This window comes from Bombina bombina, chromosome 9 (assembly GCF_027579735.1).
Source record: "Bombina bombina isolate aBomBom1 chromosome 9, aBomBom1.pri, whole genome shotgun sequence".
Taxonomy (NCBI): domain Eukaryota; kingdom Metazoa; phylum Chordata; class Amphibia; order Anura; family Bombinatoridae; genus Bombina; species Bombina bombina.
In genome coordinates, this window is record NC_069507.1 from 221,158,645 (window position 1) to 221,179,054 (window position 20,410).

The 20,410-nt window shown below is 38.4% G+C and overlaps 1 protein-coding gene across 2 annotated transcripts in view; it reads right to left on the reverse strand.

The window, feature by feature from the left end:
• Window positions 1-1,460: 1,460 nt before the first annotated feature.
• Window positions 1,461-20,410, reverse strand: part of SEC23IP (SEC23 interacting protein) — a 70,351-nt gene continuing 51,401 nt past the window's right edge. Inside the window, exons 14-19 of one of the 2 annotated variants that reach the window (XM_053692655.1) lie at window positions 8,780-8,935; window positions 8,315-8,417; window positions 7,701-7,889; window positions 4,166-4,325; window positions 2,697-2,803; window positions 1,461-1,954 (exon numbers count right to left, since the gene is read on the reverse strand). In XM_053692655.1, coding sequence (XP_053548630.1) covers window positions 2,722-2,803; window positions 4,166-4,325; window positions 7,701-7,889; window positions 8,315-8,417; window positions 8,780-8,935 — 690 coding nt within the window. In that variant the 3' untranslated portion in view covers window positions 1,461-1,954; window positions 2,697-2,721. The remainder of the gene's footprint in view (window positions 1,955-2,696; window positions 2,804-4,165; window positions 4,326-7,700; window positions 7,890-8,314; window positions 8,418-8,779; window positions 8,936-20,410) is intronic. The other variant, XM_053692656.1, reaches the window with a different exon arrangement.

The following is a 20,410-nucleotide window of genomic DNA, read 5'->3' on the forward strand; positions in this document are numbered from 1 at the left end:
GTAATTATGCTCTTTCAAGCCAAAAATGTTATCTAGAAACTTTAATGTCCCTTTAACTTTTCTCCTTTCTCAGCTACAAACTGGATCTTTGAATTCTGTGAGAGATATATTACATTACATATAACATTCCGGATGTATGATGTCTTGATATAAACTGACTAAACTAGATGACATTCTGCACAAGAAAAAAAAAAAATTCCATTAAAAGTGTTCAAATACTCCTTTGGTAATACTTTGTGCATGTGCTGTTCCACAGAAATTCTTTTTTAATTTTGGCAGCTTTTCTCTATGATGGGAGAACCCAGCTGATAATTACCATTTTCAGGCTCAGGTTCAATGTGTTTACAAATGAGCTCTTAAAGCAAATCATCTTCCCTGGAGATATCTTTATCCTTAAATCAAGGACTTAATTCTACAACTACTTATTTAAAATTATGACTAGGTTATTTAGAATTTAAACTAAACTGTGCAACCACAGTCAACATCAGTAGCTAAAGAAGCTCTTCGGAGCAGAATCCGTCTCCATGTGTACTTGTTTAGTCTATGTTTTTGCATCTTTTCCCAAATCTTTGTCATTGTAAACCCCTATCTCTGTACCCAGCACTACAGAATTTTGCAGCACTATAACAAAAGAATAATAATAATTATAACTGGAAATGTATGTTATGCAGCTCCAGTTAGGGCTGAGGCTCTGAGTGCAAAAAGCAGTACAATGTTTCTAAATGCATTTTAAACTTCAAATCTTTAAATCTCAAACAACTGATATGTTGTTTTACTAAGCCTGCTGTAAAGCCAGATACAAAAAGGTATCGCAGCTCACCATTTATAGGAAGTAAATTCGCTTGCAAATATCTCACTTAGAACTAAAAAAAAAGCTCTCACTCTAGCATCTAATACAATTAAACAATGTGTGTGTGCGTCTGCATCACTTTCTGGTGCTGTGTAATCAGACTGCCTCCCCATTTGTGGCACATCACTATCATATTTATTAACGGGACTTTCATCATTGCATCTCGAAGAGGACATTTTCAAAAAAAAATTAAAAACAATACTGAGAGGAAGAAAAAACACACTGCTTTTATGTCTGTTTAGCACCACAATCCAGCAACCTAAGTTGTGCTTATCAGCCAATAAAGTTATGTCCCCAAAGACCAGTACTGCATAAGCATGTACTTTTTATAGTGCTCTTTTGTATTCATGGTTGAGAGATTAAACTCCCTTTAAAACCCTTTATTCAATCACAACAGAAACTGGACATGGAAGAATCATTATAAATGACATACTAAGCAGATAATCTGGCAGTTAGATAAAGCAACACGAATACACAACACCAGTGACACGGTGTATTTTAAAGTATATTTCTTATGACTTCTGCCTATCTAAATGCCCCTCTAAAGTGTAAGGCTGAGCAATCAGTCACTAGAAATAAGGGGAAAAAATGAAACACTGAAGCGTGGAAGTAAAATTTACTCTTTTTATAAACATTTCAATATGTGGAATAAACAATTGTTTAAAAAAAGTCAACCACAGCAGTCCGTCAACTTAAATATTAGTTGCTGAAAAAAATAAAATAAAAAAAAAGAAACAGGAATTCTACAACAAAAGAAATAATGACTGCATATGTCCAATAAAAAAGGGCAACTAAAATGATGCAGAACTTTATATTCACTATGCGCAAGTTCTATTATTTCATTTCTATTGCAGGGTCTTCAGCAACATGATGGATTTCTGGTCCTTCAAATCTGGCACAAAAAAAAATGAAGATCTGAAAAATGATAGAGGGGAGGCAACTAAAAAAGAAGAGCAATAACTCTCAGTGTCCCAGAAGTTACTCAGTGACGAAAGGAGCCGTTGATCAGATAGTGAGATCCTTACAAGTCCTTGAATGCACCTTCATTTTGGCGACAGTCTGAATTCTAAATCCATCTTTATCAACCGGACACACGTTCACATTCTAGGAGACAAAAATGCCACGCTTTATTTAATTGTTGTAGAATTTTTTTTTTTACACTGGGTGTTGGAAGATACTTTATCCCTTTGCAAAAACTCGGAATAATTAGGTCCATCCATAAGCATAAAATGTAACATCAATGTAAGTTAAAATGACTTAAAATGCTAGAACATTTTATTACTCCCCCATTAGTTTAAAGTGGTTTCAGATCAGCAAAACTCTATATTGGGACCTAGCCGACCACATCTGGTGAGCAGGGGTCTCAGTTCCTGAACCTCTAGGGGCCCATTTAGCCCTGCAATCATTATTGGTGTCACTAGAGGGGGAGACAAATCTGAAAAACCTACCCCATATTTGTACAGAAAGGCTGCACAAGTGTATATCACATGGTGTGGACTAACCAATGAGGAGGGTTGATTCACAGAGAAGAAGCTCCTCTTGTTTTTATGTGGCATAAACTGCTTGTTTTTACCCAGTAAACCTCCATACACACGGTTACCAATGCACCAGAGGATTCTGGGTAAGATGTACAAATTCGATATGCAACATCTCAGGTTTTTTATCTTTGATTATATACAGATATATTATACACATATGTTTCTATATGTAAAGTACCACTTGGGAACTGCACAAATATAAACATGACGTACACAAATGATTGCGAGCTGTCCTTTTTACATTAGACTGTTGTCTCTTTATTTTTAAACGAGGGTGAGGTATAACCTGGCAGGATGAGAGAACTCACATAAATAGGCATCTGCTACGTTCCATCAATGTACAGGATGATCAGGAATTATGTTCATGGACCGGTAAATTTCTTTAAGAATCAACAAAGCAGTATCTTCAGATTCCCTAATTAAAAAATAAAAAGTAAATCATAATATATCGTAATAATTGCATGCCTAGTGCAACACGTGCATCTCGCTCTCTCTGCAAACATTAAAAGCTGAATTCTAGTTACAAAATACAGGAGTAAGGGGTTAGCAGTTGTACAGCACCCCCTGCTGGAGGAATAATAGGTTTAGTAAATAGCCTGTATATCTTCTGCTGCTTACAAACTACATAAACAATGAATCTATTAGAAAGTATCTGGATCTGCATGGCCACATTTATAAATAAAAAGTTCATTATTTCCCAGAAACCTTATAATTTTAGGAAAGGTTTTTAAAGGGGCAATAAACTTCATTTTGTTTTCTATAACTCTTGCAGGCTAAGCATTAAAGGGACATAAAATCCAACGTTTTGCGATTCTGACAAAGCATACCGATTTAAAAAAAGTTTGCAATGTACTTCTATTGCAAATTTTGCTTTGTACTCATGGTATTGTTTGTTGAAGAGATACCTAGGTAGGTAGCGTGCAAATCTGGGGGACTACATGTCAAGAAAAAGTGCTGCCATCTAGTGTTCTAGCAAATATATAACATTCTTTCAAAACCGCTTCTATATTCTGCTAGACATGTGCATACGGCTCAGCTAACCTCCCTGCTTTTAAAAAAAGGTTACCAAGAGAACAAAGAAAATGTGAAAACAGAAGTATTTTTGCAAACTTTTTTTTTTTTTAACTCTGTATGTCCTGTCTGAATCACAAAAGAAAAATGTTCAGTGGAGCCAGAAGTGGGCATGTGGTATATTCTGATTAGCCCTACGCAAGTATTGCTGTTTGTGCTATTAGGAATAGTTTGCATAATCTCAAATGGTAAAAATAAAGGTTTAGTGTCCCTTTAAGTATATCAACTGCAGCCTTAATTTAATCAGCATTAAACTCAGCACTTTTTTCTTCAAAACAATTTATTTATATGTGGTAAAATGATATGTGGTAAATGTATTTCCATGATTTTTTTTCCACTTCCCATGTAAATATAAACTGACTTTTCTCCTTCCCCAGAGAAGTATAGGATGCATCCTAAATGATCCAGAACCCTGGTCTTGCTACATACTGCAAAGAGATTGTTTAGCCAGTGCAGGAGATCATTAATACCTGTCCCTATACTTTTTGTGGGACATGCACATTATCCTAACACAATTACAGTTTTAAATGTCTTTAAAACATTTAATCTGAATGCAGATCGTATGCAATGAAGTTCTCATATATAATATACAGGTTATAAAGTCCTTTTAAGAAGGGATACCACTTTAATATCACAGAATGCATCTAGTAACGACAATGGATTTCTGCATTCACAAGACAAGTTTTGCTTTGGTTCAGTTTCTTACCAATAACATAAATGACTCTGAAGAGCAAACAAATACTCGTTGAAACTCTCTATGGGTTTTTCTTGTAAGACATAGTCAATTCTTCGGCCACTATTTAACATTCCAACTTTCACAGAGAGGTCCTCTTCCCGCAGTGATTCTGGGGACTCTGCCTTTTCTGCTTGAAATAATGACAGAATGTAAATCATATATATGCAATTAAATAATAATATGTAAGATTGTTTTTAAACATATTCACTCCAGTTAAAAAGGACTGTGTACTGCAACATTTAGCGAACTTGTAATAAAAGCTATTACTTGTTCAAGTGTTCATGTCAAGCATATGTAGATATCCCCCATGCACCAGCCCAGAAAGCCATTTGTACCCTGATTTGCATTGGTGATGAATTAGACTACATGATACAAGCCAGTGCCAGATATCTGAGCAGACACATCGTTTTAAAATGCTGAAGCATGGAATATATCTAGATAGATGCAATGAAGTGCATTTCAATTTTGGCTGGAATGTCCCTTTAAAAACATAATTTATGTAAGAACTTACCTGATAAATTAATTACTTTCATAATGGCAAGAGTCCATGAGATAGTGAATATGGTATATACATTCCTACCCGGAGGGGGCAAAGTTTCCCAAACCTCAAAATGCCTATAAATACACCTCCCACCACACACATACTTCAGTTTAACGTATAGCCAAGTAGTGAGGTGTAAAATGGAGTAAAAAAGCATACAAAAAAGAGGAACTGGAAAATAAAAAAAAATTGTGCTTTTATACAAAAAAATATAACCACCAAAAACAGGGTGGGCCTCGTGGACTCTTGCCATTATGAATAAAATTAATCAGGTAAGTTCTTACATAAATTATGTTTTCTTTCATGTAAATGGCAAGAGTCCATGAGCTAGTAAAGTATGGAATAAAAAAAACCAAGATGTGGAAGTCCACAGAAGAGTCACTAGAAAGGGAGGGATACAATAAAAACAGCTATTTCCACTGAGAAATTAAATAAAAAAATAAGCTCTTCCTAAAAAGAGAAGAATCACATTCATTGAGACAGCTGCCTGAAGAACTTTTCTGCCAAAGTATGCTTCAGAAGAAGCAAATACATCAAAATTGTAACATTTTGTAAATGTATGCAAAGAAGACCAAGTTGCTGCTTTGCAAATCTGATCAACCGAAGCTTCATTCTTAAAAGCCCAAGAAGTGGTGACTGATCTAGTAGAATGAACTGTAATTCTCTGAGGTGGAGACTGTCCCGCCTCTAAATAAACCAAACCAAATAAACTATTACCCTAGAAAGAGAGATATAGTAATCTAGATTTAGATACCATATTATCATTCCATGATTTAAACCATAAAGCTCTTCTAGCTAGAATAGCTAAAGACATAGCTTTAACATCAATCTTGATGATATCAAAAATAGCATCACAGATAAAATGATTAGCTTGTTGAAGCAAACGAATAATGCTAGAAAAATCAGAATCCATTTCCTGATTTGCTAGTCTAGCCAACCAAAAATTTGATGCAGCCTCAACATCAGTCATAGAAATAGCAGGCCTGAGAATATAGCCAGAATGTAAATAAGCTTTCCTTAGATAGCCGCTGGTAAAGGATATAACTTCTTAAACCTAGAAGAAGGATTAAAAGAAGCACCAGGCTTAGACCATTTAAACGCTTACTGGATTTGTTATCAAGAGGATCTGACTCCACAATACCCAAAGTAACTAATACTTCTTTCAACAAAGACTGAATATATTCAATCTTAAACATATAAGAAGATTTGTCAATTTCAATGTCTGTAGTAGGATCTACTGAACCAGAGAGATCCTCTTCAGAGGAGGATATTTCAGTATGTTATCGGTCATGACAAATTTCATCAGCTTTATGAGAATTTTTAAAAATACATTTTACGTTTATTAGAAGGTGGAATAGCAGACATAGCCTTCTGTATTGCATCAGCAATATAATTTTTCATATCAACAGGGGTATCATGTACATTAGATGTTGAGGCAACAACAGACGCTGTACTAGTACTAATAGAAACATTATCAACATGCAAAAGCTTATCATGACAACCGTTACATAATATAGCTGGAGATATAATCTCAGCTACCTTACAACAGATACACTTAGCTTTGGTAGAACTGTGTTCAGGCAGCATGGTTCCTACAGTAGCTTCTGAGACAGGATCAGACTGTGACATCTTGTAAAATGTAAAAGAAAAAATAACATTTAAACAAAATATAAAATTTCCTCATATAAAAGTTTCAGGAATGGGAAAAAATGCACATGCTAAATAAGCAGAAAAGCAAACAGCATAGCCCTCTAGAATTTAAAGAGAGCAGGGAGCATAAAGGAAGTGTGGTAATATAATAAAAAAAAATATGACGCAAAGTGAAACATTTTTGCCACCAATCAACATCCGGAAATGACGCAACTCGCGTCATAACAAGCGCGACTTCGCACCAAACAACCTAACGTCAATAAAGACGCATGGAATTACTAAACTTGAATGTCTTAATGATACATACTTACTGAAGACACCCATTCACATATCACAGACAGCCAAACCAGTACTGAAAACTATCAGCAGAGGCAATGGTATAAGAGTATATCGTTGATCTGAAAAGGGAGGTAGGAGATGAATCCCTACAACCAATAACAGAGAGCCCTTGAAAATATTCCCCATGAGTGAAACCATAAAAATCAATAGGCAATACTCTCTTCACATCCCTCTGACAAACACTGTACTCTGAGAGGAATTAGGCTTCAGAATGCTTAGAAGCGCTTATCACAGAAGAAAACATAATAATCAAGCACAAACTTACTTCACCACCTCCATAAGAGGCAAAGTTGGTAAAACTGAATTGTGGGTGTGGTGAGGGGTGTATTTATAGGCATTTTGAGGTTTGGGAAACTTTGCCCCCCCCCCCTGGTGGGATTGTATATCCCATACCTCACTAGCTCTTAACGGATTACAACTGCAAAACGTATTTTATACTAACTTTATGATCTTGGCTAGCCTTATTGTCTGTAGACTAAAGCCCACCTCCTCAAAATAAGGTAAACAGTGGGTGGAGTTTAGATGTTAACAACCAGCAACTTACAGGGTTCGTAATGTTTATGGCAATTTTGTAAGGGTTTTTCAGGTCATAGTAGCGTGGGTCTCACCGCAAGCGGAAATACCTCACTATTATGACCTCCTTTCCCACATCCTGGAATAGTGCAGTTTCGCCACTGTCAAAAATGCAATCCGCATTCAAAATGCAATACTCACAGGGTACGTCGCTGGTCATTAAAGAGATTAAAAACGAAGACTTGGCTGATGTTATTCTACAGCAACACAACAGAAATGTCTTAATTACAAGGTGTTTACTTGTCTCTTTAAGCATAAAGGACAGACCTAGGTATCACAAACAGACTGTATTACTGTGTACATAGATGCCTGTGTATAGTGACCGTACACACACACATATTACATACTCAGCCTTTACTAATGCAGAGAGGGAAAACAAGAAACATATTATTCATTCCTCACCTTCCACTTCATATTGCTTGTCCTCTGCTTCCTCTATCTGGTCAACCACCTTCTTTAGCTCCTCCTGAAGCTGTGCAGAGGACGTGTGAGCCCGTGCAAAGTCATTTAAAGTCTGCCAAGCTGAACGCAGGGAGCTTATAAACCCTTGCTTCAGGTCAGACCCCATGCGAGTCAGACTTTCTTTTAGTTCTGGGGGGGGGAGGAAAAGTAAGAATTAAAGGGACAGTAGTGTCAGAATTAAAAACTAATGATTCAGAGCATACAATTTAAAAAAAGTTCCAATTTATTTCTATTAAATAATATAATTTAATTTTTTTTACCAGGATATTCTTTGTTGAAAAGCATACCTAGGTAGGTTCAGGAGCAGATTTGCACTACTGGGAGCTAGCTACACATATAAGCATCTTGAAATAACTCAATATAAGTAAATTGAAAATATGTTAAAAACTGCATGCTCTAGCTGAATCATGAAAAAAAAAAGATTTGACAACCCTTTAAATATTAATATGACAGATGTCCTGCAATGTAGATCAGAATAATTCCCTTATTTATAAAGTGAATTTATTACAATATATACCATAAAAACACATGAAAATTATTGATTGCCGATTTACCAAGATGCAGCCTCTTTCTGCCCTTGTGATGAGGAACAAGGACAGGTTTCAGGTCCAGTTCTGGAATGATCATGGGCTCTATTCTGTAGGCTACAGGATCCAGCTGTAAGACAGAGGTGCAGAAATACAGTTTTTTTGCATAAAATGTAGAGATTCAAAACTTTATAACAAACCTAACAAAATGGGTGCACTGGGTTTTTAAAAGTTCAGGTAGTTTGCAAAATAAGGTTTTAAATGGCTTCAAATCTAGGTTTATTTTTAATTATACAAATTGTTCAGTGTTTGCTCTTTTATAATTCAGTATCGAGAAAGCTGTTCTTCAAGTGCCATTAAACGCTTAGGTTACAAAACCAGGTCTTAAAGACTGCTTATTAAGGATACCCTCAGGGATAGAGCAGACAATAAACATTTAATTTTGTTCCCAATACAGAAGAGAACAACTACTGAATTACAGCTTAGACTTACCGGATGATAAATATTGAAGAAACCCTTGCAAGTTGGCAACCTATAGTGTTCATCTATCTTATCCAAACCCCGTACAGTCAGGAACATGCCGATGGGAGAGCCAAGGGCAAAGAAATTTACTGGCTCAAAGTCCAAAGAGTTATATTGTACCGAAACCTAGAAGTAAAACAAAATCATCCGTGATTATCATCAGCAAAATAGAACTATACAATACTCACTGTGACCGGCTGAAATGTACTGCAGAGGTAAGACGCAGGGGCTCGTGTTAGGCATATTTGGAGCGTATTGATAGATTGTTATAGGGATATGGGTCTGATCCTGCAGTCATGGTACATATTGGTACTAACGAATGAATCAGCGGGGGATGGAGAGTCCTAAAAAATGACTTCAGGGAGTTAGGTAGCAAGCTTAAAGCAAGGACCTCCAAAGTAATATTTTCGGAGATATTACCAGTGCCGTGTGCCAACTCAGTAAGGCAGAAGGAGCTAAGGTCTGTTAATTCATGGTTAAAAACATGGTGTAAAAATTAAGGGTTTGACTTTTTAGAGCACTGGGCTGACTTTTCACTTGGGTACAATTTGTACAGTAAGGATGGATTGCACCTGAATGACATGGGTGCAGGTGTGTTGGGAGAAAGGATGGTAGAACGTTTAGACAATCTTTTCAACTAGGCAAAGGGGGGGGGGAGTCAGTTAGAACACAATAGAACAGAGAGATCAGAGCGATCAGTCTGTGAATATGTCACTTCTATAGTATCTCAAGGAAGGGATGACTTAAGAAATGTCACATTAGAAAGTATAGAGGAAAGCGCACCAAGTAGCAGCAGAAAGCACATGAAAATTAAATGTAGGACAACAAATGCAAGAAGCATGACAGGTAAAATGGGGGAGCTGACGCTCTTAGTTGCAGAAGAGGACTATGATGTTATCAGTTTAACTGAAACTTGGTGGGATGATTCACATGAGTGCGCAGTTAACTTAGAGGAGTATACTTTATTTAGGTTGAAATATTTTTTATTGGTACGTATCACAACATATCAATCATGACAATAGCATTTTAGATTTTAACAATGGTCAATCTATGCTTTACGGTGTCAACATCCTTTATTTTTGTATAACTATCCCCTCCCCTCCCCCCCTCCCCTCTAACTTTAACAACAAACCAAATGTTTAACAAACTTAAAACATTAATTCTTCCCGTTGAGCAGTCAATAATGTCTCTTACTTTATTATCTACATTTTTCCTTTTTGATTTCGGTATTTGTAACCACTGTTTATTCTCTCACACTAACTGTTTTTCTGATGGATGAGGAGTATTACGGCCCTAAGCTTTTATTCCCTTAAGCATTCTGTGTTCCCTCCGGACCCAGATCAGTAATCCTACGAGCTCCGTGTTTATTCATTATCCAATGTACCCAAATATTCTGAAAGTGCCCCATCTTGCTCTGTATCCATGCTGCTGACTCAGACATTGCATAAATGCCTTCTATTTTATCTATTACTTCCGACCATCCTGGCGCCCCTACCTTCCAGTACCTGGCTATACAGAGTCTTGTGGCTGTACATAATATGTTGATCAGTGTATTAACCGCCGAATTTAACGATTCCTGTGGGACATGTAGTAAAGCCTGTGATGCTGTTAGCTTAAATGTATCTCCTAACATTTTTATGAGGAGGTTTTCAAGTTTATGCCATGTAGGTTTTATTTTTGGACAATCCCACCACATATGGATATAGGATCCAATCTCTGAACATCCCCTGTAACATGATCTGCTATCCTGAGGATTGTAATGTGACGATTTCAAAGGTGTGAGATACCATCGATATGAAGTCTTAAGTGCGTTCTCTATGAGGTCTGCTCCTATTAATCCCTTACTGATACTAGCATAAATATTCCACCATTCCTCTTTCTCGTACCGAGCTTCTAAGTCTATTTCCCAGTTCTCATGTAACTTCGGTTTTGTTTTGTTTTTGGCTTCCTGCAGCGCTAAATATAACCGCGATATTACTTTTTTTCCCCTATCTGATGATTTTGTAAGCTGTTCTAGAGTAGTGAGTGTAGCGGGTATATGGCCTTGCCTATATTTGTTGATTGCACTGGATACCTGGAGATATAAAAACCATGGTAAAGTGACTGGGTGTATTTTTTCTTTTATCTGTGTATATGTCATCACTTTTCCTTTATCTAAGACGTCCGCTACTCTGTAGAGTCCCTTATTCTCCCATTTGGCTACTTGTCTCTGAAAATCTATGTGTATCAGTGCTCTGAGTGGTATTGTCGTGGATTGCTGTGGAATGAGTTTCAGTGTTTTAGTCAAGTGATGCCATAGCTGCTTAGTTTCCTCTGTGATCTTCAGTTTTTGCTGTGACTTCTGTGTTTGCGTATTGGGGTTCCATATGATGTCTATTGGGTTACTATAGCCTCCTATGTCTGCTTCGATGCCAGGCCATGTAAGACCTCTGCAGCCCTTAACTATTAATGTAGTCTGTGCTAATCTGGCTGCCTGATAGTAGTCCACCAAATTGGGCACACCTATGCCTCCTAAGTGTTTATGCTGTTTGAGTATGTGTGCAGCAATTCTGGCCGCTTTATTGCCTCTTATAAATCTAATTATTTCTGACTGCAAATCTTCCAGATCCTTTTGCGGGACTTTGATAGGTAGAGCTCTAAACAGATATAGCAATCTTGGAAGCACATTCATCTTTACTGCCACTAGTCTACCGTACCATGAAAAACTGCCCTTCCGCCACTTTCTTATATCGTTTCTTATAGTTTTAAAGAGAGGAGGATAATTTGCTTTGTATAAGGTTTCCGGTGAGGATGTAATTTGTACCCCCAGGTATTTAATTGCGTTTTTAGCCCATTTAAAGTCGAAATTGGCTTCTATTAATTTTTGTGTATGCGTCGGTATTGACAATGGGAGAGCCTCACATTTGTCTGAGTTAATTTTGAACCCCGAGACCCTGGAGAATTCATCTATTAATTGATACAGATTGGGGAGGGACCTCAAAGGTTTTGTGAGCGTAAGTAAAATATCGTCCGCAAATAAAGTTAATTTGTGTTCCCCCTTTTCTAGTTGGATTCCCTTAATATCTGTGTTGGTCCTAATGCAAGCTGCTAAAGGCTCCACGCAAAGGGCAAACAAAAGGGGCGACAACGGACATCCCTGTCGTGTGCCATTTAATATATTAATGGGCCTTGATTGATACCCTGCTGCTCTTATCGTGGCTGTAGGTGCTGAATATAGACTCTTTATTGCCTTAATGAATTTGTCTCCGAATCCCACATGTTTTAGAATGTCTAGCATGTATAACCAGTCCACCCTGTCAAACGCCTTCTCCGCGTCCAGTGAAAGGAGCAGAGAAGGCGTTTCCGTTTTCTCCAAATACTCCACCAGGGCTATAGTACGTCGTACATTGTCAGGGGCTTCCCTATCCTTAATGAAACCGACTTGGTCGGGGTGAATCAGTGAGGGGAGATATAGCTTTAGTCTATTCGCCAAAATTTTTGTGAAAATTTTCACATCTTGGTTAATTAACGAAATTGGCCTATAATTTTGGGGTAGTTTAGGGTTTTTTCCTGGTTTCGGGATTACTACTATCTTAGCTCTTAGTAGGTCTGGTGGGATCTGGGCACCCCCCAAAATATCATTACAAAATTTATGTATATGTGGTAACAGATTTGTTTTGTAAAATTTGTAGTATTCTCCCGAAAACCCGTCTGGTCCGGGCGCTTTGCCATTTTTGAGGTCTTTTATTGCTAGACTAATTTCCTGCATTGTAATCTCTGCCTCCATCGCCTCTACCCCTTCTTTATCTAATTTAGGCATATCTGCTTTCTCTAAAAGTTGGGACTTGATAAGTTCTGTTTGAGTGGTATGTTGTGCTGTATGCCCATTATAGAGCGTCTCATAATATTGTGCGAAGCAATCTGTAATTTCTTGTGGGTTTGATGTTACTGTCCCGTCTGTTTTTTGTATTTGTCGGATAGACATAGTTTTTGTCCTTTCCCTCAGCTTATGGGCTAGATATCTGTCAGGTTTATTTGCGTGTAGAAAATAAAATGTTTTCAGTTTATGTAGTGCTCTAAGGGAGTTATCATTTAAGATTTTATTCAGGTCTTTCCTTTTTTGTGTTAATTGTTCAAAAATTGCTTGGGTCTTGGTGGATCTATGTGTTCTCTCTAAGTCCTCAATGTCTCGCTGTAGGGTGTCTACCATACTTCTAATCTTTTTCAGGTGTTTTGCTTTTTCTTTGATCAACATGCCTCTAATGAATGGCTTATGGGCTGCCCATAGTATACTTTATTTAGGAGGGACAGGAATAATAAAAGGGGTGGAGGAATCTGCATGTATATTAAACCTAACCTTAAACCTACAATAAGGGAAGATATTTATGATACAAGTGACAATGTAGAGACCCTGTGGGTTGAAATAAAGAGTGGGAGGAAAAATCATAAAAAAATATTACTAGGAACATGCTACAAGCCTCCCAACATTAGTGACCCGGAGGAAACTCAACTACTTATCCAAATAGGTAAGGCTGCTAATAACAGTACTGTAATTATGGGAGATTTTAACTACCCTGATATAAACTGGGCCAATGAAACTAGTAATTCAGCTAAGGGGGATAGATTTTTAAATGTTCTCAGGGATAACTTCTTGTCACAATTAATAGAGGAGCCAACTAGGAGTAAAGCTATATTGGATTTAGTGCTATCAAATAATACAGATATAATATCAAACATAGAAGTCAAACAACATTTGGGTAACAGTGATCATAACATGGTCACATTTAAAATCTCTTTTCATAAGCAGTGTCTTAAAGGTTTAACCAAGACTTTTACCATTTTAAGAAAGCAAAATTAAACGATTTAAGGAAATCATAAAATAACAAAATTGGGACAAAGTATTCTCTAATAAAAATACAGAGGATAAATGGATAACATTTAAAACTTTGTTAAATAAATATACATATCAACAAATACCATATGGTTATAAAAATAAAAAATCAAAGCCAATGTTGTTAAATAAAAATGTGTTAAGAGAAATTAGGAAAAAATGTAGAGCATTTAAATTATTCAAAGAAAATAGTACAGACTCAACATACAATATTTATAAGGAATGTGACAATGCATGCAAAAAAGCAATCAAATTAGCCAAAATGAAAAATTAATTGCACAGGATTCTAAGTCTAACCCTAAAAGGTTCTTTATGTACATAAATAGCAAAAAAATCTAAGGAAAGGGTACATTAAACTGCGTGGAGGGTAGCATGATTAATAGTGACAGGTAGAAGGCTGAGGTACTAAACCAGTTCTTTTCTTCAGTATACACAAGAGAGTAACCAATGGAGGATACTTTGCAACAAACTAGAACATGCCAGCACATACCATTACCTGGGTTATGTATAGAGGATATCAGGAAAAAAATGGATAATATTAAAGGGACATTAAACACTAAATACATGCTAGATAGAATGATACATTCAAAGAAAAGATTAGTCCATGACTAACATGTAGATGTATTTTTTAAAGTTTCATTAGTTGTTTAAAAAGTGACAAAATAAGTGTAAAGTTTTAGTGTCTATAAAACACTGGGAGCTGCCATGTTGTAACTTGTGTTACCTTCTCTGCTGTGGCCAATTAGGGACAGTTATAAATAGGTCACTAGAGTGTGCAGCCAATGGTTGTGCTGGATTTAACAGAGTTCTGCACTTCCATTTCTAAGAGGAACTGAAAAGATCACAATTTCAGAATGGAATTACAGGCAAAGAGAACAAAATAAATAATGAAAGTATATTGCAGAGCTGTTTTATATATACAATTTATCATTTTATATTACCATCTCAAAGTGTTTAATGTCCCTTTAAGGTAAATAAAACTCCAGGCTCAGATGGAATTCACCCAAGGGTGTTAAGGGAATTTAGCACTGTATTAGACAAACCTCTACTCTTATTTTCAGGCATGGTCCCCCAGGATTGTTGTAAAGCTGATGTGGTGCCACTCTTCAAAAAGGGAAGCAGGGATGATCCAGAAAGCTATAGACCAGTTAGTCTGACATCAATAGTGGGGAAGATATTTGAAGGGATTATAAGAGATTATATTGTTGAGCATATTCGTGTAAACAAGATTATTAGTTCTAATCAGCATGGTTTTATGAGAAATAGATCATGTCAAACTAATCTAATTAGATTCTATGAGGAAGTAAGTAAAAATATAGATAAAGGGGAATCAGTTGATGTCATATACTTAGATTTTGCAAAGGCGTTTGATACAGTGCCACATGAGAGATTAATGCACAAAATTAAGGGACTGGGAATAGCTGAAAATGTTAGTTCATGGATAAATAACTGGATAAAAGATAGGGAGCAACGAGTAGTAGTGAATGGATCATACTCAGATTGGACAAAGGTAATCAGTGGAGTCCCCCAGGGATCAGTACTGGGCCCTGTTCTTTTAATATTTTTACAAATGACTTGGAGCAAGGATTAAATAGCAACATCTCTATTTTTGCAGATGATACTAAGTTAAGTAAGGTCATTAGGTCAGAGCAGGATGAACTTTCGTTACAAAGGGATCTGCAAAAATTAGAAGTATGGGCAGGTAAATGGAAAATGAGATTTAATGCAGGTAAATGCAAGGTTCTACATTTTGGAAGTAAAAATAAGCAGGTAATTTATTATTTAAATGGGACAAAACTTAGCCAAACAGAGAAGGAAAAAGATTTGGGAGTAGTAAAAGATAACAAGCTAAAGATGGGTGCACAAAGCAGGACAGTGGCTTCAAAGGCTAATAAGATACTAGCATGTATTACATTGATTCAAGGGAGGAAAGTATAATTCTGTCACTATATAAATACCTGGTAAGACCTCACTTTGAGTATGGAGTGCAGTTCAGGGGACCAATCGCAAAAAAAGATACTGCAGAGCTAGAAAAAGTTCAGAGAAGGGCCACAACGCTAATAAGGGGAATGGAGAATTTAAGCTATGAGGAGAGGCTAGCCAAACTGGGTCTGTTTTCTTTAGAAAAAAGACGCTTGAGAGGTGACAATTACTTTATATATAAATAGAAAATAGTTTGTGACAAGAGGTGACAATTTAAGGTTGGAGGAAAGGAGATTTAATCTCCTGCAACGGAAATGTTTTTTCACTGTAAGAACAATAAAATTGTGGGACTCATTACCAAAGGAGGTAGTGAATGCTAATACCATAGATACATTTAAAAGGAAATTTATGCTTACCTGATAAATTTATTTCTTTTACGATATGACGAGTCCACGGATTTCATCCTTACTTATGGGATATCGCCTCCCGGTCAGCAGGAGGAGGCAAAGAGCTCCACAGCAGAGCTGCATAAATAGCTCCTCCCTTCCCCCCCAACCCAGTCATTCGACCGAAGTTAGGAAGAGAAAGGAAAAGCCAAGGAGCAGAGGTGACTGAAGTTTAACAAAAATAAAAACCTGTCTTTAGAAAAAACGACAGGGTGGGCCGTGGACTCGTCATATCGTAAAATAAATAAATTTATCAGGTAAGCATAAATTTCCTTTTCTTTTACAAGATATGACGAGTCCACGGATTTAATCCTTACTTATGGGATACAATACCAAAGCTATAGGACACGGATTAAAGGGAGGGACAAGACAGGAAACTAAACGGAAGGCACCACTGCTTGAAGAACCTTTCTCCCAAAAACAGCCTCAGACGAGGCAAAAGTATCAAATTTGGAAAATTTTGAAAAAGTGTGAAGAGACGACCAAGTTGCAGCCTTGCAAATCTGTTCAAAAGAAGCATCATTTTTAAATGCCCATGAGGAAGCCACAGCCCTAGTAGAATGAGCCGTAATTCGTTCTGGAGGCTGCTGTCCAGCACAGTCTCATATGCAACACAAATGATACTCTTCAGCCAAAAAGAAAGAGAGGTAGCCGTAGCTTTCTGACCCCTACGTTTCCCAGCAAAAACAACAAATAATAAAGATGTTTGATGAAAATCCTTAGTCGCCTGCAAGTAGAACTTCAAGGCACGGACTGTGTCCAAATTATGTAACAGACGCTCCTTCTTAGAAGAAAGGTTAGGACACAAGGAAGGAACAACACTTTCCTGATTAATATTCTTGTTAGAAACAACCTTAGGAAGAAAACCAGGTTTGGTACGCAACACCACCTTATCAGAATGGAAAATAAGATAAGGAGAATCACATTGTAATGCTGAAAGCTCAGAAACTCTGCGAGCAGAAAAAATAGCAACCAAAAATAAAACTTTCCAAGATAATAACTTAATATCTATGGAATGCATAGGTTCAAACGGAACCTCTTGAAGAACATTAAGAACTAAATCCAAACTCCAAGGAGGAGCAATTGGTCTAAACACAGGTCTGATTCTAGTCAGGGCCTGACAAAAAGATTGAACATCTGGAACATCTGCCAGACGCTTGTGTAGCAAAATAGACAAAGCAGAAATCTGTCCTTTTAAGGAACTTGCTGACAACCCTTTCTCCAATCCTTCTTGGAGAAAAGATAAAATCTTGGGAATCCTAACCCTACTCCATGAGTAGCCCTTGGATTCGCACCAATAAAGATATTTACACCATATCTTATGGTAAATCTTTCTAGTAACAGGCTTGCGTGCCTGAATCAAGGTATCAATGACCGCCTCAGAGAACCCCCGCTTAGATAAAATCAAGTGTTCAATCTCCAAGCAGTCAGCTGCAAAGAAATTAGATTCGGATGATGGAAGGGTTCCTGAATGAGAAGGTCCTGCCTCAATGGAAGCTTCCTCTGTGGCAGAGATGACATGTCCATCAGATCGGCATACCAAGTCCTGCTAGGCCACGCAGGAGCGATGAGAATCACCGAAGCCCTCTCCTGTTTGACTCGAGCAATCACCCGGGGAAGGAGAGCAAATGGAGGGAACACATAAGCTAGGTTCAACGACCAAGGCATCTATCAGTTCAGCCTGAGGATACCTGGACCTGGATCCGTATCTCGGGAGCTTGGCATTCTGATGAGACGCCATGAGATCCAGCTCCGGCCTGCCCCATCTGAGAATCAGGGTGGCAAAGACCTCCGGGTGGAGTTCCCACTCCCCTGGATGAAACGTCAGTCTGCTCAAAAAATCCGCTTCCCAATTGTCTACTCCTGGGATGTAGATTGCTGACAGATAACACGAGTGAGCCTCCGCCCACCAAATTATCTTGGATACTTCTGTCATCGCCAAGGAACTCCTTGTTCCTCCCTGATGATTGATGTAAGCCACAGTCGTGATGTTGTCCGACTAAAATCGGATTAACTTTGCTGAAGCCAACTGAGGCCAAGCCTGAAGAGCATTGAATATTGCCCTCAACTCCAGAATATTGATTGGAAGTAAAGACTCCGACCGAGTCCACACACCCTGAGCCTTCAGGGAATTCCAGACTGCACCCCATACTAGTAGACTGGCGTCCGTTGTCACTATCACCCATGAGGGTACCGGGAAGCACGTCCCTTGGGACAGATGATCCTGTGACAACCACCAAAGAAGAGAGTCCCGTGTCTCCTGATCCAGATCTATCTGAGGAGACACATTTGCATAATATCCATTCCACTATCTGAGCATGCTCAGTTGTAGAGGTCTGAGATGAAAACGAGCAACAGGAATGATGTCCATTGCCGCCACCATCAATCCAATTACCTCCATGCACTGAGCCACTGATGGCCAAGGATTGGACTGAAGGGCTTGGCATGTATTCAGAATCTTTAACTTTCTGACTTCCGTCAAGAAGATTTTCATGGATATAGAGTCTATTAGAGTTCCCAGGAAAGGAACCCTTGTCTGAGGAATTAGTGAACTTTTTTCTAAATTCACCTTCCACCCGTGAGTCCTTAGAAAGGACAGAACCATGTCGGTATGAGACTTTGTCAGTTGATAAGATGACGCCTGGATCAGAATATCATCCAGATAAGGCGCCACTGAAATGCCCCGCGGTCTGAGAACCGCTAGCAGAGAACCTAGAACCTTCATGAAGATCCTGGGTGCCGTGGCCAGCCAGAAAGGAACTGAAAATGTTTGTCCAGGAAGGCAAACCTTAGGAACTGGTGATGATCTTTGTGGATAGGAATATGAAGAAATGCATCCTTTAAGTCCACGGTAGTCATATATTGACCCTCCTGGATCAATGGAAGAATTGTCCGAATAGTCTCCATCTTGAAGGATGGAACTCTGAGAAACCTGTTTAGACTCTTGAGATCTAAAATGGGTCGGAACGTTCCCTATTTTTTGGGAACCACAAAAAGATTGGAGTAAAACCCCTGCCCCTGTTCCTGTATTGGAACGGGACAAATTACTACCATGGTGGAGAGGTCTTCTACACAACGTAAGAACGCCTCTTTTTTTTATCTGGTCTATAGTCAATCGTGAAAGAAGAAACCTTCCCCTTGGGAAGGAATTTTTGAACTCCAACTGATACCCTTGAGACACGATTTCTAATGTCCAGGGATCCTGAACGTCTCTTATCCAAGCCTGGACAAAGAGAGAAAGTCTGCCCCCTACTAGATCCGGTCCTGGATCAGGGGCCGCCCCTTCATGCTGTCTTGGTAGCAGCGGCAGGTTTCTTGGGTTGTTTACCCTTGTTCCAACCCTGGTTAGGTTTCCAGGTGGGTTTGGCTTGAGAATAATTCCCTTCCCGTTTAACAGAAGAGGGGATTCCCTTGAAGTTTCGAAAGGAGCGGAAATTATTCTGTCGTCCCCTTTGTTTAGCTGTTTTGTCCTGAGGAAGGAGGTGACCCTTACCTCCTGTAATGTCAGAAAAGATATCCTTCAAGTCAGGCCCAAACAGGGTCTTACCCTTGAAAGGAATCGCCAAAAGCTTTGATTTAGAGGACACATCCGCAGACCAAGATTTTAACCATAAGGCTCGGCGCGCTAAAATGGAAAATCCTGAATTCTTAGCCGCCAATTTGGCGATCTGAAAGGCGGCATCCGTAATAAAAGAATTAACCAGCTTAAGGGCCTTAATTCTATCCATTATTTCTTCCAAAGGAGTCTCAGTCTTAAGGGACTCTTCTAGAGCGTCAAACCAAAAGGCAGCCGCAGTTGTGACTGTTACAATGCAGGCCGTCAGTTGTAATAGAAACCCTTGATGAATATACAGCGTTTTTAAAAAACACCCTCCAACTTTTTATCCATAGGGTCTTTGAAAGCACAACTGTCCTCAATAAGGATAGTCGTACGCTTAGCCAGGGTAGATATAGCTCCCTCCACCTTAGGGACCGTCTGCCAAGAGTCCCGAACGGTATCAGCTATAGGGTACATTTTCCTAAAAATAGGGTAAGGGGAGAATGGGATACCCGGTCTCTCCCATTCCCTTGTAATAATTTACTAAATTCTCTTAGGAACCGGAAACACATCGGAATAAGAAGGGACCTCTAAGTATTTGTCCATCTTACTCAATTTCTCTGGTGGGACCAAAATAGAGTCACAGTCGTCCAGAGTCACCAAAATCTCTCGTAGCAAAAGGCGGAGGTGTTAAAGTTTAAACCTGAAGGACATGACGTCCGAATCTGTCTTCCCTACCCCCTAATTCAGAGCCCTGGGAAGGTATATCAGAGATAGTTATTAAAGCATCAGAAGTTGCAGGGACCACGTGGGCCTCTGTCCTG